At 39.9% G+C, this 14,888-nt stretch overlaps 1 protein-coding gene across 1 annotated transcript; it reads left to right on the plus strand.

Annotated features, from left to right (window-relative positions):
- The first annotated feature begins 11,925 nt into the window (after positions 1-11,925).
- Positions 11,926-14,634, plus strand: LOC115360910 (protein FAM3C-like). Its single transcript, XM_030054092.1, has 6 exons — positions 11,926-12,017; positions 12,845-12,903; positions 13,008-13,058; positions 13,226-13,310; positions 14,265-14,385; positions 14,509-14,634. The coding sequence occupies exons 1-6, from the start codon at positions 11,926-11,928 to the stop codon at positions 14,596-14,598; spliced, it is 498 nt and encodes a 165-aa protein (XP_029909952.1). The 3' UTR covers positions 14,599-14,634.
- Positions 14,635-14,888: the final 254 nt, after the last annotated feature.

Consider the following 14,888-nt stretch of genomic DNA (forward strand, 5'->3'; position numbering starts at 1 on the left):
AGGCTGGTGATGGACTGCTGGCGTTGGCCCTTTGGGTTGTTGTGCCCTCTGGTTGCCGTTGTCCGGCATGGCGCATTGGCGAACCACTGGTGTTTCCCTCTCAGGCTGCTGTGCTGCAGGAACATCACTCTTAGGTAAGACGTGAGAAGTACTACTGTCAAGCAGTGGAATATGCCCTTTTATATCTGTTTGAACCTCAGACTTGATGAGTGGCAACAAAGAGGGTGTATAGGGTTGAAGTTCTGGAGGTTCTGCATCACTGAGATGTAGCTTGGAGTGCTGGTCGACATAGTCACGGGTGCGCTGCATGGCAACTTGAACTGAATCATGAAGACTCCTACTGCCTTCTCTATCTTCCATCTCTGCTGCTGCTTCAAAGACTTCAGCTTCTGCCAAGGCCTCAGCTGCCTCTTTCTCATGCTTTAAAGTTGTTAACTCAGCCCTTATACGTGCCTCTTTAACTTTCACATCTGCAGCTAGACGAGCCTCTTCCAGTTTCAACTCAGCGGCAAGATGGGCCTCTGCTACCTGTAATTCAGCTTCTCGCTGAACAAAAGAGGTGCGTGCACGTGCAGCTTCGGCTTTAGCACGGGCCCTGGCTGCTGCCCTGCTAACTGAGGAGGATTTAGATGAGGTGGAACACTGAGATTTTGCTTTGTGTGCGACGTCCTTTTCAGTATCGCCGTATTTTTTGTCGTGTGATTCTTGTCTAGCTCCACTTGTATGAGACATCATAAACAAAGTTCATCCAATGACGTATGAGAAGAGGCGGATAATGCGATTTTTGCGTGCGTGGAGTAGAGCTTGCACAGTACCTTACTTTCCTCGATGCTGTAGTGCCCGCTGTGTAGTCGCTTTTTTACTATTCTGTCCTCAATGTGTGTGTGTTGTACACAAATCGACAGATAGCGAACAAGGTCCAAGAGAAAGTCAGAGGCTGGAGTAAAGTTGAATGATCTTTACTGTTGTCTTCATTCTCATGAACATTTTTTGTAAAACTGGAAAGATACAAAGAGGTATAATATCAATGTAAATAATGTAAATAGTTTCCTTTCACCATCAATTTAACACTAACATCTCAGTGTAAATAAATGTATAAAAATATATTGCACAAATGCTTGTGTAAAGATAAAATTCACTGCAAATAAGAATATAACTCACAAGCGATCCTTTTCCAAGCACAGAACAGCGGGAGGAAGTTGTACATTAGCTTGAGAGCTGTAGGCTAATCACACGGCATGTAGCAGCTAATGCCTCTAGTGCTCAGACTCTGCACTATGACCTGGCAATGTCATGTGACTAAATTTACCAATGAGAAATATAGCTGGAATCAGACCAGAAAACAAAGAACTACCATTAACGACCAGTAGGGGGAGAAAAACCCCACAAATAAAGCAAAGTTCTTATAGAACATAACAAATGTCATGACTTTTTTTTTTACTTTTAGATGCTTACCAGTATGTGGGGTGCCCAACTTTTCTCATTGTACTACTTGAAATTGCACAGCCCACTGCCAGTTTCCTCTGTAGTTTTGATATTAATAATTGCATTCTCAGATCACCACCATAGCATTTGATGGGGCACAGCGCAAACTGATTACAGCCTCTGACAACGGGACAGTGAGACTTTGAAACCTCAACAACAGCACTCTGTTCTTCGTCCTGCCTGTTGTGATGACAACTGACGTATGGTTTTGAAGCTCCACTGGGCTAGATTTTTATGGAAAAATGCACCCAACTTATCTGTCTAGAATATTTCAGCAGCAGGTGGGATTTTGTACCTTCACACAGCATTAATGTTTAGCTACATTTGCATGGTTGCTTGTTGCATGTTGTTGCATTTGCTTTATTACCAGAGGAGGCCTCATGTTTTTAAATTAAGCAGTATTTCACAAGACAAAAAGAGAAAAATATGAAAAAAGAGCCATGATAAGTTATTTCTTTCCACTATGTCTTAATCATGTCAGAGCTGCATCTAGAGACAGCTGATTCTGTTTCTGTCTTGCTTCTGGTGCTGTCTATAAAGCATCACAGCCCGTTGGGGTTAATAAATCTGACATCACATTACAAAATACTGAATATGATATGCTAACGCTGAGGATGGACAATGAATTTTCAGCCATTTTGATACATTTACCTCTTGCTGCCATGTGGGGCTGCTAACAAACTGTGTCTGGAGCAGCTGATGAGACCTTTTTTCAGTTCTTTTCTTGTCAACCCAAATTATTTGAAATAGTGATAAAACTAACCTAAATAGTACTAAGACAAAGAAAATTTCTCTTAAATATCTGTGTCTTGATTACATAAAATGGACTGACTTGGCTGTGTTTGTTTCCCATGCAGCTGACATGTATCAATTTCCTCAATGAAAGGATCTATGTGTCCAGAGGGGGCAGTAGGATCATGTGGTATCTGTAAGTATGGAACACCTGATGTGCCACATAGCTCTGGTACACTGTATTTTATAGCAGTGATTCCTAAAGTAGTTTCTTTGGGTCCTAAGAAGTCCCTGGCAAAATGATGAATACCTTTATTTTACTTTTTATCATTTCAGAAAATAAACAGACCTTATAGCTTGATCCTAGTTTCTTAGTTTAGCTTAGTCATGTTGTGTGCCTCGGTTCAGGTTTTTTAGAACTTCTCAGTGTTAGACAATAATAACATTATATGAAATGTATTTCTGGCTCAGGTGGTACCTGTGCCAAGGATGCACTGCTTCATTAAAGCTGAAATGTTTTTTAATTAATATATTATGATATGGTGTATGGTAAAACTCTGAAATAAGCACATTTGCCTTGATTGGAGGCCATTCCCATACTCTGCTACTGAGAAATGTTAGTATCAGTGGGCTGTCCCACCTGTCAGCCAGGACCTGTGTGACCTGATGCTCATTATAGTTGGTTATAGTTGTAATCACAGTTATTAATCCTTTCCTGTCCAGAAATCCAAGAGAGGACAAGGAAAATAAACACTGTCTGGGCACAGTATCACCAGGAGGTTATTATGTCCATGGATGCTCACAGAAGGGGGAGCTGGTGACCGGCTCCTGTGATGGTGACATCATCATCTGGGATGTCGACTCTTCCCGGCGTGTGCCACTTCAACGCCAAGGAGAGTTCTCAGCCGCTGAACGTCAGCCAAGTGAGTGGAAGTATACTCTGCTGTTTATTCATGAAGCTCCTCTGCAAAAACTGGAATAGCCAGGCCTGTCCTTGCTGGTCCCTGTTCCGAGCAATGTGTAATGTTGCCACTCACAGGTTTCACTATCTGCTGCTGCTTCCAAATTTTATGAAACATTGGGTAGTTGCAAGTACATAACTCTGTGGAGCTCTCTGTGCCGCTATACTCAAACAAATGGTCATCTACTCTCTCTCCACTTTGAGAATGAGCAACTGGAACAGTGACAGGACCTCAATAGCTTGCAAAGTCATGACAAACAAATAAACAAGTCTAGGTGAAAACCTAGTATACGACTGAACTGTGTATGAAACTCCTTTCTGAACGCTGAATGCAGTGACACTCGACTGACGGGAAGTTACACCACTGGTTCATCACACAGTCAGTCAGTCATGTTTTCACATTTGTACAGCTGGCTCGCTGGCTCGTCCAGCCAACGGCGTGAGTACAACATTTTCTTCTCAGGCAGAGTGACACACAGGGTGTGGCTATACCTCGGTGCACCACACAGGTACAACAAAATCCTTCCTCCCACTGCTGAGAAAATCCTAGAGGAAACACTGGTGACATAATAATTTCATACTGCCAAAAAATCTCCGTTTTAGGTATGTAGTTTCATATAGAGACTAAAAAACTTCAGTTAAATTCAGTTCAGTTTTATTTGTATAGTATCAAATCATAACAAAAGTTATCTCAAGGTGCTTTACAGAAACCCTACAGATATTGTCCAGTCCACAGACCAAAATCTCCCCCAAGAGCAAGCACAGGGCAACAGTGGTGAGGGAAAAACCCTTTTAACAAGGGCAAAAACCTCAAGCAGAACCCAGTCTGGGTGGGTGGTCATCTGCCTCAACCGGAAGGGTTGAGAGAGAGGGGTAGAGCGAGGGGTAGAGAGAGAGAGAGAGATGCTGAAAAGTGACAGAGGAAGATAACTTTTTTTTTTTTTTTTTAAGTCAAAATACCATTACCAAAAATTACCATTTGGATGAGAAAATCCAAGTTTTACTTGTTTTGTTAATTCTCTGTTTTACATTTGTTTTGGGAGCAAGTATAAATATGCTGAAACAAGGCAGAATGGATCAACAAAATGACACTTGATTCAAGAAAATTCAAGCCATCCATACATCCATCCATCATCCATTTCCATCCATTCCCTGCATTCATCAATTTGTTCTTCCATCCCAACTTCCTTGTCTTTCTTTGTCGATTCACCTTTTCTTCCTGAGGTCTTCACTAAATTAGCCCCGGCTTCAGACTCCACAGAATCAGGACCGGGGCAGCACCAAGACTCCCTTCATCAAGAAACCAGCCTCCTCCACTGGGCAGGAGGAGGCCACTAACAGTGCCACTCTCATCCAGGTGGGACAACACAAATTTTATTAAAAAACACAGAAGATGTGAGCCTGTTACCTGGAAGCAGAAATATGCATGGCAGAAATCACATGCTTTTTAGAATGACAAAAGTGTTTATTAGATATCTTTTCCAGAAATGAATGAGTCGTTTTGTCCTTCCGCGTAAATGACCTTGATCTCATAAATTAAATCAGAATCCATTTGATCAGTTCAGACTTTTCAAGTTGCTGATATATATATAAAAAAAGCCCTGCAAATTCAAACTTAAACGTTTTAAAAGTGTCACAGACACTCTTAAAACCAAGGCTCTTTTTCACCCTCTGAACAAAATTAATTCTATTTCTTTCACTTTTTATTTATTTATTTATTTATTCATTTTGTAATTAATTGATTAGTAATTTGTAATTATTTTTTACAAATGTTTTGGTAATTTTGTTTGTTTGCTTGTAATTAAATTAAAATGAAATTCAGTTTAAATTATATTAATTAATAATATAGTTTTCTTCTAATTTTTACATTTTTTCCCAAATTTTTGGATAATTTCTTGTAATTTACCAATGTTGATGGTAATTTTTACTTTTTTTGTAATTTTCAGGTAATTTTCTTAGAATTATTTACTGGTTTATAGCTAATTTTCTGGGCATTTCTTTGCCCTTTTTTCAATGTTTTTGAAAAATTGGGTGAATTTGCTGCAGGCTTCAAAGGTTTAACATTTTCTTTATTTGGCAATGAGGGTTTTGATAAGTAACTGGATTTTGTGATAAATGCTGTCAAACACTGATGCTCAGATGCTCAGATCACATCTAGGGAACTATAAAACCCAACAATCTGCCTAAGTTCAATTTTGCTTCAAGCGCTGCAGTTGTTCGTTCATCTGTTCTATCCTGTTCTTCTCTTATCTCTTCTCTCTCATCTTCTCTTTTCACAGGGAGGTCTCTTAGGAGAGTTCAGGGCAGTGCGTGGTGAAGACAATTCTATCAGCACCATGTCAACTGATGTCCAAAACCAGGTGTTATTCACAGGAGACAACCAGGATTAAATTTGTGTGAGTGTGATGGACATACCTACCCCAAAGGTATACAAAGGTTATAAAAAAAAAAAAAAAAAAAAAAAGGCCGGTCTGGAATGTGAATGGAAGTCTTAACTGATTTTTTCTGCCATGTTGACAAGTTTAAAGGTTATTATTACATCACTCATTGAACATTTAACCATAAAGGTGTAAGACATAGGGGCAACCAGCGTTTGGAAGTTTGCTTTTGTGATGTAATACTTCACAGATTACTAGTTAGCTTGATTTAATAAGTAATGTAACTATTTTAATTCATGTAACTTCTAGCAAATGTTGTAAAGTGGGTAATAAAGCTGCACAGTGTTGTCTGTAAATTTGCCAAAAGAAGATACTCCTGCACAGCGAAAACATGCAAAGCAACAGAATAAATGTTATTTTGTTTTGTTTTGTTTTTTACCAAAACAAATGTGTTCAGATGTAACCCCTTTGAAATCAGCAACATTTTGATTAGTAACTGTAGTTCAATTACATATTGTTACATATTAACTGTAACGAATTTCAAGTAACATTTACTTTGTAATTTCATTAAATAGCACCGTTACATGTAACTAGTTGCTCCCCAACAGTGGAAATGACACTGCTGCTGCTCTGCATCATTTGAAATATATGAAAACGTTTTCATGCAGGGTGCAACAATTTTGTGCTGAAAGAAAAAAAACTGTGATTCTGCATAGCACTGTGCATGTGTGGCAAACATTTTTTTATTCACATGAAGGTTTTTTTTTTTCCCAGAAAAGGTGGTACGTCAGGGTTAGGGCTAGGGTTTCTCCAAGTCACATACAAAGGCTTTCCGTTGCTACTAAGTCATTTGTTCTCACATCCTGTGTTAAAATCTCGTTTGTTCTCAAACAAGGTAAAAAATCAGCCAGTGGGATGAGATAGCCTCACTTGTTTTCAGCATAGTTTCACTTGTCCTATGAATTTTTCTGGGAACAAGTATAAATCTTGTGAAACAAGGCAGAATAAGGCAGACCATTAGCATCAAGGAAATTACACTTATTTATTTATTTATTTATTTTATTTAAGAGGGACAATACAAAAAACAATGTATCAAGTTATAAAACATGAAACCGTTGCATTGTATAAGGCAGGGGTGTCCAATCATGTGCCATGGAGGGCCAAGAGGCTGCAGGTTTTCATTCCAACCAAAAACTCCACCAGGTGTCTTCACTTATCACCTCACCTTGTATCAGAAAGGAGGAACTATTCAGTGAAATCACCTGGTGGAGTTTTTTACAACATGTTTAAACACAAATTAGACCAAAGGACTGAAACGACTCTTTAAAGAAAACAAAAATGATTTTCATGATGATGATGATGATGATGATGATGACTTCTCCCTCCCTGCAGAGACATTTGGCTGGGCCCAGTGGCAATATCCGGACACCCCAGACCCCACCAATCCAAGTGCCCACAGAGCTGCGCGGAGTCACCTCCTCACAGACGCTCTGTGTCCTCCACAAGGGAGAAACACCAGAATGCAAGTCAGTATACAGGAATGTGTGGTGGTCCCCCCCAAAATCATGAAACAAGTAAAATCAGTAAAATCAAGTTTGACTATCTCATCCCAGTTGAACGTGTGTGTACATGAGTGTCCTGCTGTTAAAAGCATCCCGCTGTTTTCTTTTTGATGAGCATGTAGATACACTGACAGTCGCCCATGTTGAATACACAGTTGTATAACCACACATACACACACAGGATCTTGTATTCCTGTGTGTTATAGTTTAATGTAATGTCTAACAGCCAAAATATACAGTTCCAAGACAAAAGAAGGAATTATTCTGGAGGACGGCAAAAATGCCAGAATGTTTGTATGTTTACAGCTCTCAAGAAGTTTCTTCTCTCTGCAAGACAAATTCTTTCCTCACCAGGATACAAATATTGACTCCAAATTTTTGGATTTGATAAGTACAGTTTGTTGTGCACACAGTAACTAGCAGTCTGTTTCCAGGCTGCCTATGACAGAGCAGGAGGCGTGGCTCCTGAGGAACGACTCTGAGTCGGCATCGTCTGGCTCCGAGCTGGACAGTGTTGGCTTGGATGCAGAGATCAGCAGGAACTGGTGGATGTGGTAGGTAAAGGGATGGAGAGTGACTAAAGGAGACACAATCACAAACACATAGAGATGCTCGTTATACGTACGGGAGAGATGGCAGGGCACAAGACAACAGGATGGAGGAGAGACATCAGCATTCCGGGTTTTTAACCTTTGTTTTACCAGAACAGTCCCACTGAGGTTGCATTTCATGACAAGGGAGACTTATATTCTTAAGTTACAACATGTCAGCTGGTCCAAAATGCTGCTGCCAGAATCCTGACCAGCAACAGGAAGTTTGACCACATCACACCTTTCCTGGCTTTCCTCATTCATGCCAGGGCATGAAAAGTGCTTTTATTGACGTGATTCTGCGCCATCAGGCTGCTGGTCTATTACTGGTTCCAAGAGTTAAAAAGAAGTCAGCTGACTACTGTGTGTTCATACTGCTTTCCCTTCCTCTGGAATGGGCTACCTACAGAAATTAGGGAGGCAAACTCTCTTGTAACTTTTAAAACCAAACTTGAGACTTCTTTGTTTTCTTTAAGCTATGGATAATATCATTCTGATTTGAGCATTGAGGGTGGCTCAGTCTCTGCCTCTGGGCCCTCCTATCTTAATTTAGTTTCAGCTGATTTAGATGTCTCTCAAAGTTTCTCTCTTCTTCTCTTTCCTCTCTACCTTGAGCTGTGACTGTGATGTTTTCTATGTTACTAACCCATTCTCCTCTGTGTGTGTGTGTGTATGTGAGTGGTTTGTGTCTGTGTCTGCTGCATGAATGTGGCTTCCATCTCTAGGTTGGCGGCCTGACTCTGTCTGTCCCCGTGCTCTGCTGTCCCAGGTCCTGCTCCTCCTGCATGGCCCTGTTCCTCCTGCACCCTCTGCTGCCATTAGCTTTGCTGCATTAATGCATTTATACACTTGGTTCTTTTTTAAGTTCTGGTACTCCACTAATGTTCTCCCCACTTCCCTCCTTCATCTTTTCAAAGACATCTTTCCTCTGCATGTGTCAGAGTCAGAGCAAATCTATTTGCTCTGAACGACAGCCCAGGTTGTAATATGCTGTATTTATCAAAATTCTTGCATATTAGGAATGTTTTCTTGGAAACAACTGGTAATACCAGTTACCAGGTATCAGTTGTTATATTCCAGGTATTATGACCAGATGATTGCAGATATTATGTTATTACATTGAATATGTACTGCCAGATTATGCATTTGCCTTAATTTAACAGAGGCCATGTGCTTAGGACATTAATCCTGTGTTTATGTTAAGAGAACGTAGGATTGTGTATGTAGCTGTTATGTTCATTCCAACACTAATGCCAACTTGTTATGTCAATGTTAATAATAAAGAAAATCTGTTTGAATAAGGGAGTATCTTTGGACGCAGCCTGACCATAAACAGCATTTCAGATACTATTTACTGCACATGTACTGTAAGATTATGTTATGTTATGTTTTGGGGCTGTTTTCAGTTTAAAAGAAGTGCATTATTTAGGTACAGATGCATGCTCGGAAACTGTTTATACATTCCAAGAAGATGACAATGCACTGATGGCAGTGCAAAAAATTAAATACATACTTGCATTAATTTATTAATTAATTGTGTGCAGCATTAACAAATTAACATTTTGGCCTGCTGTTGGGGCTTCCAAAATAGAAAGATATCATCCTCTAGGCAACATGAAGTTGTCACCAAATTTAATTTAGATTTTGAGATTATACCACTCTGGACAAAACTGCTGACAGCCTGACAGACAGACTGACTGACACAGTGACATAGGCCCCTGCTTCCCAGCAGGGCAAAAATTATTTACTAATAACACTGCAGGAGCAGAGGGCATGGGAACATGTTTGTCCTGGGAGCACAAAACAAGGACAGTTGCAAATAGCTTTTTTGATCGTGGCTGCTTTTAAAGCAGCACCAATTAAAATTTATGCTTGGAGCTGATGATTCCTGTGGTAAGTTGAAAATCACAAGAACAGGAGCAAAATAGCAGCACTAGTTTTCAACAAAGTCACATACTAAAAGTCATCATGAATGCTGACATTTCAAAGTCTGATGTCATATTTTCTTTCAAGACCTATAACTCATACAGAACCCCCTAGCGTCATTTAAAAAAAAAAAATAATAATAATAATAATCTGTACTCTTCATTTCTAAATCTGTGCACACAGTTTACAAACTGTGCTCTCAGATTAAAGTCTAAGTCTAGTAGTAAAGTCTTTTGTTCACCTACTCCCTGCCTCCACTGTCTGCATTTATGTTCACTTAGACCATGTGACACCCTGATTCCAAACCTGGAATGCCTGTGTCTTTAACGTGACAGCTGTCTTCAACAATAACATCCACTTTCAGGTTCCTGGGTTGCAAGACAGGCATCAAGAACCTTCAGCCCACAGCTATAAGCTGCTGCTTTAGTGATGAAGGTTTTGAACAGGGTCCATTTGGATTCCATGTCGCCAGTCTAACATTCAAGAGAAGCTCCTCTGGAAATGTTAGTTTGAGATTGTCTGGATAGGGTCTTCCACCAGACATTGCCATTTTAGGCAGTAAAAACTTCAATTAATGCACCTTTTAGCATTTTACCTTGACTGAAACGTTCACATTCTTCCTCTTAGAGGACAGTCCAGGTTGAATTTTATCTATCTGCTGGAATGCTGGAGGGAGGTTTTGTTTGACATTTCTGCTTTATTCCACAGCGACAGTGTAGAGAAACAGGAAAGTCAGGGAGAGAGAGGGGGTGACATGCAGCGAAAGGCCTGGGCCTGAGTCGAACCCGGGCTGCTGCAGGCAAGACTTGTTATGTGGTACATGCTCTACTGGGTGAGCCACTGAGGCCACTGCTGGAATTCTGGAAATGCATTTAGTGTATCAATAAGTGTACCTTTTTATTTTATTTTATTTCATGTGAATAGTTATAAAGTTATAGTTATAAATAGTTATAAAGTGATAAATGCTTGCTGCTGAAGAATGACTTCTTTCACTGCTGACATGATCAATATTTTGAAGAATTTTTTGAAGACTTCACTGGGGTCAATTTTGACAATCTCCAGGAGCCTCTTGGCAGGAAGTTGGATGGGAGCAGGTTGAACTGGACTGACCAGTTTGTTGGGCAGGTCTGATGTCTCCTCAGCATCAGTGTAGGGCTCTGGTCAGTTTGACAGGCACCAGGACTTCAACCACAGGCTCTCAGTGAAAATGGGTCAGTAAATAATGTCTAACAACTTCTAACCATATAGAAACGAGAAAAGAAAAAGGCTCTGTCATTTACTGGAGAGTTTTTATATCCTTTTCTAGTTGGAACAGATTGACCTGAGCGAACTGGCTCTCTGCATGACCTGCTCTGCCTGGACTGGGATATAATCTGTGTTTCAAGATGTACTGTAGAGCTCTGATATAGTCTATACTGTACACTGATGATATAGTGTGTGATGTTGTCTATAGTATAAAGCGCTTATATCGTCACTGTGTAGTGTAATCATATAATCTGTGATATTTTCATGTTTCCATCCTTCCTGTTTTTGCAGGGATAACAAATACAGCAAACCGGCAAGTCCTCAAAAGTAGGTTTTCCAAACTGCATAATTCAGTGTGTGTGTGTGTGTGTGTGTGTGTGTGTGTGTGTGTGTGTGTGTGTGCGTGTGTGTGTTACAATGACTGTATATATGTCCTTGCTGATAACTGATAGGACTAGAATAGGACTGCAGATGATTTGAGCCAAACTACAAATCAAATCACTGAAAAGTCCTGGAAAAGGTTTAACACAGTAAAACATGAACAGGTTATCAAAGTCTCAACTTCTTTATGTTTTATTGTGAAAAGTTTTCTAGGTTTAACAACAGTCTGGTTGAACTGGTGGAGCGAGCTGTCTCTATGTTGGTTTATGAGAAGTGTATTTCTGATGTATTTTTCTCTCAGGGATTCTTTTGGGAGCAATCGTGTTAACATCCATGGCTGTTTTTGTTACTCTCATCCTGCAGAAATACAGCCACATGTTGAGTGGTAGGCACTTTTATGCAAATACTTTTGGGAACTCCTATTTGGATGTGTATGATTTTCAAAAGTAATGCTGTCTGTAACTGTAACTTTGTAATTTGTTTATTTTAGGTGATCGTGCTGTCTCATTGGCTGAAAATAGTAATAGCGTTAGACAGACCATCCAGCCACCCTCCAAACAGTTAGGTCAGTGATTAATGTGAACATCCAACCTAATCAGACTAATAGATGAGGCTGATCTGGTCTAATTAATGTTCTACTTTACTCTCCAGATGACTTGTGCACCATGAAAAGTTGTCCAAAGGATCACTTCAGCTTCTCCATGTCCAGTGGGGCAGCTAATGTTGTGGAACCACAGATTTGCTTGAAGAATAAGCTGTAGGCTACTCCTCCTGTCTTCTCACCACCTCCTGGTTCATGCCACAAAAAAAAAAAAAAAAAAAAAAAGTAGGATGGGACTATGGGATATATTCTACACAAATCGAAAATGTAAAATTACTAAAAATGACTGGAAAAAAGACATTTTATATTTTCGATTTGTGTGGAATATTTATATATGTATATGGAAGAAGAACTGGGTAGTTAACATGAGCAGCGCCAGACAAAAAAAAAAAGGAAAAAAGACATCACTGTACTGGACACATTGTTTGACTGACAGGTGATCAGGTTGGGTTTCCATTATGCATGCCAAACGGTGCCAATCTCCTTTGATCTGACATCAGATGTGATGGGACAGTCGATATGGAGATAAATTTATGTGCTGATTGAGATTATAGCATTGAATAGTGGTTTTTGTGGGTATTTATTGCATTGTTACTGTGCCTGACATTCTGGACACCTGCCTGTGAGGTTTTGGTGACATGTGCACACTGTGTGCCGGTCAGCCAAATATATATATATATATATATATATATATATATATATATATACATATATTGTCCTTTCCTTCTTTATATGTTCCTTGGTCCATGCTCATCTGTTTGCATGCCTCCACTGCCCTCCTGCTTTCTTTCCTTCTTTCCTTCTTCACCCTTTCTCATTCTTTTTCCATGTGTTTTCTTTCCAGTTTTCCACCTCCCCTTGCTCCTCCCAGTTCTATTGCTGCCATTGGTTGCTGGTTCCTGGCCAGTTCTAGTATGTTGTGTTGATGCTTTGTTAGCTGGCATGTACAGTATATCAGAGTGTCTGCTGACTTCTTCTCTTAGGGTTCTTGGCATGACACTGAACAATGTTGGCAGTGGAATAAACATTGTTGTCATAAATGGTAAGTGTTAGACCAGACTCAGCACCACCTCTGTTAACGTTTCACTCATTTCTTCTTTTTAGCAAACACTTGTAGGTTCAGTTTCCTGCCTCTGTCTCTTACAGGGAAAACAGGAGAAGTTGTCAAGACTGGTAACTTCAATATGTACAACGGTGGTATGTAGCAACTAGTGATACAATATCACAATTAAATGTAGTCTTGTGTGGCTAAATGGGTAAAACAAGGCATTAACTCTGTTGGGGTGGGGGTTTCCATTCCTTTTGGGATCTCCTGTTTTAAAATGTACATGTACTTCAAATGAGTGTCAGTGATTTTCTTTCAGATGTTGAAGAACTCATTGATTTTCTCCTGAGCATTGAGCAAGGGTCTGCTGTGCTGATGGCCTCCTTTGATGATCCTGCCACAAAGTAAATGTCTCAGCTTCGCTTTAGAGGATAAATGCAGCCACACTGAATGCAAACCCTCTCTCCCAGCTAAAAATATGTGTACATTTTTACATACCATTATCAGGGAAGCAATTCTGAAATGGTGAGCTAGGTTAAGAGCCAGTATGCGAGCATTAAATGAGTGCAAGTATGTGTTGTAAGCCGGGTTAGATGTAAGCCGTTTCAAGGCAGGTAATACTGATGAAGAGAGATTAATTTTTAGGGTTTAATCAATGGCTGGAGAGGAACTTAAAAATAAGGTGCCAAATAAAAACCACATGTAAATGTAGGATATCTCCAGGATCACTAGTTGCTGGTTAAAATAAATTTCATAAAGAGAGAAAACAAATTTACATTCAGAATGGTTGCAATTATTCTTCCTAGGAGATCAAGTGCCATTCATTCTCCATTATCTCCATTGTGTGTGTGTGTGTGTGTGCGCGCGCGCGCGCGCGCGTGCATGTGTGTGCACATGTGCGCGTGTGCATGTGTGTGTGCGAGAGAGAGAGAGAGAGAGAGAGAGAGAGTGTGTCCCACTTGGAATTTCCTGCCTCAGAACATTATTCAAATGGCTGAGGTAGAAACAATATGGACGCCCGTAGGATAGCTGTGTTCATTTGGCTGTTTTTGGAGCAGATGTTACACTGATGGATAATGTTACTGACAAAGTTTTTTAAAGGAGGAAGAAAAAGGTTCAGGAGAGCAACTTAATCCCTTCAGTAATATGTATGTGAGATACTCAGCAGTTCATAATTTTCTTTAGTTTTATTTAAGCTGGGACATCCACTCTATTTGCTTTAACACAGTCTTTTTACCATAGCGATCTGTCTGTACAGAATCACTTCATTTAAGATTGTAAAGCTGGAGTAAAACAATCTTGTTACATAGCCATATCAGTTATATGTGCAGTGAAATTGCTGGTTTTCTGTCTGACAGGTTAAATCATGAAGCCAGAGAGCTGATTGGTGCACTGGGCAGCTCTGCCAGCCGATCACTTGCCTTCAGAGACAACTGGGTGTTTGTTGGTGGGAAAGGAATCAAGACAAGCTTTGAGAAGGTAACTGCCACTTATTTATACAGACTTACTGCTATATGTTTGCTGATGTCAGACTCATGGGATGTGAGACTTGATGCTGGGTCAGGAACACTAATTCTCTGTCTCTTTTTGTCTCTCTTCCAGCATCTAAAATACAACAAGTTAAATGATAAATATGATGGCTGGCCAGCAATGATTGAGCTGGAAGGATGCATCCCCAAGTACCAAGACTGACGTCCTCTGGAATCCTCTGGGAGCCTTGACAACAAGCGAAACATAATGGATATCATTTTTGGGATGAGCATTTGTTGTAAAGTTGGTAGCCCATGTACTGTATTTGTAATAATCTGTATTTATCAGAATATGGTACATACATATTAGGAGCTTTTTCTTGCATGAGAAATGGAGCAATAAATGAGACAAAATCTTAAATAGTGCAACTTTGACTTTTGTTGCTCACCTAAAAGCTGCATTACACACAGCATTATAAATATGTTGTCCTTTACATTGATTAGCATGGATTT

Source organism: Myripristis murdjan, chromosome 6 (assembly GCF_902150065.1).
Source record: "Myripristis murdjan chromosome 6, fMyrMur1.1, whole genome shotgun sequence".
Taxonomy (NCBI): Eukaryota; Metazoa; Chordata; class Actinopteri; order Holocentriformes; family Holocentridae; genus Myripristis; species Myripristis murdjan.

Coding starts and splice junctions, on each gene's coding strand:
- LOC115360910 (XM_030054092.1), top strand. CDS start 11,926: ATGAAAAGTTGTCCAAAGGATCACTTCAGCTTCTCCATGTCCAGTGGG. Junction 12,018..12,844: donor ATTTGCTTGAAGAATAAGCT/GTAGGCTACTCC, acceptor TTCTTCTCTTAG/GGTTCTTGGCATGACACTGA. Junction 14,386..14,508: donor TCAAGACAAGCTTTGAGAAG/GTAACTGCCACT, acceptor TCTCTCTTCCAG/CATCTAAAATACAACAAGTT.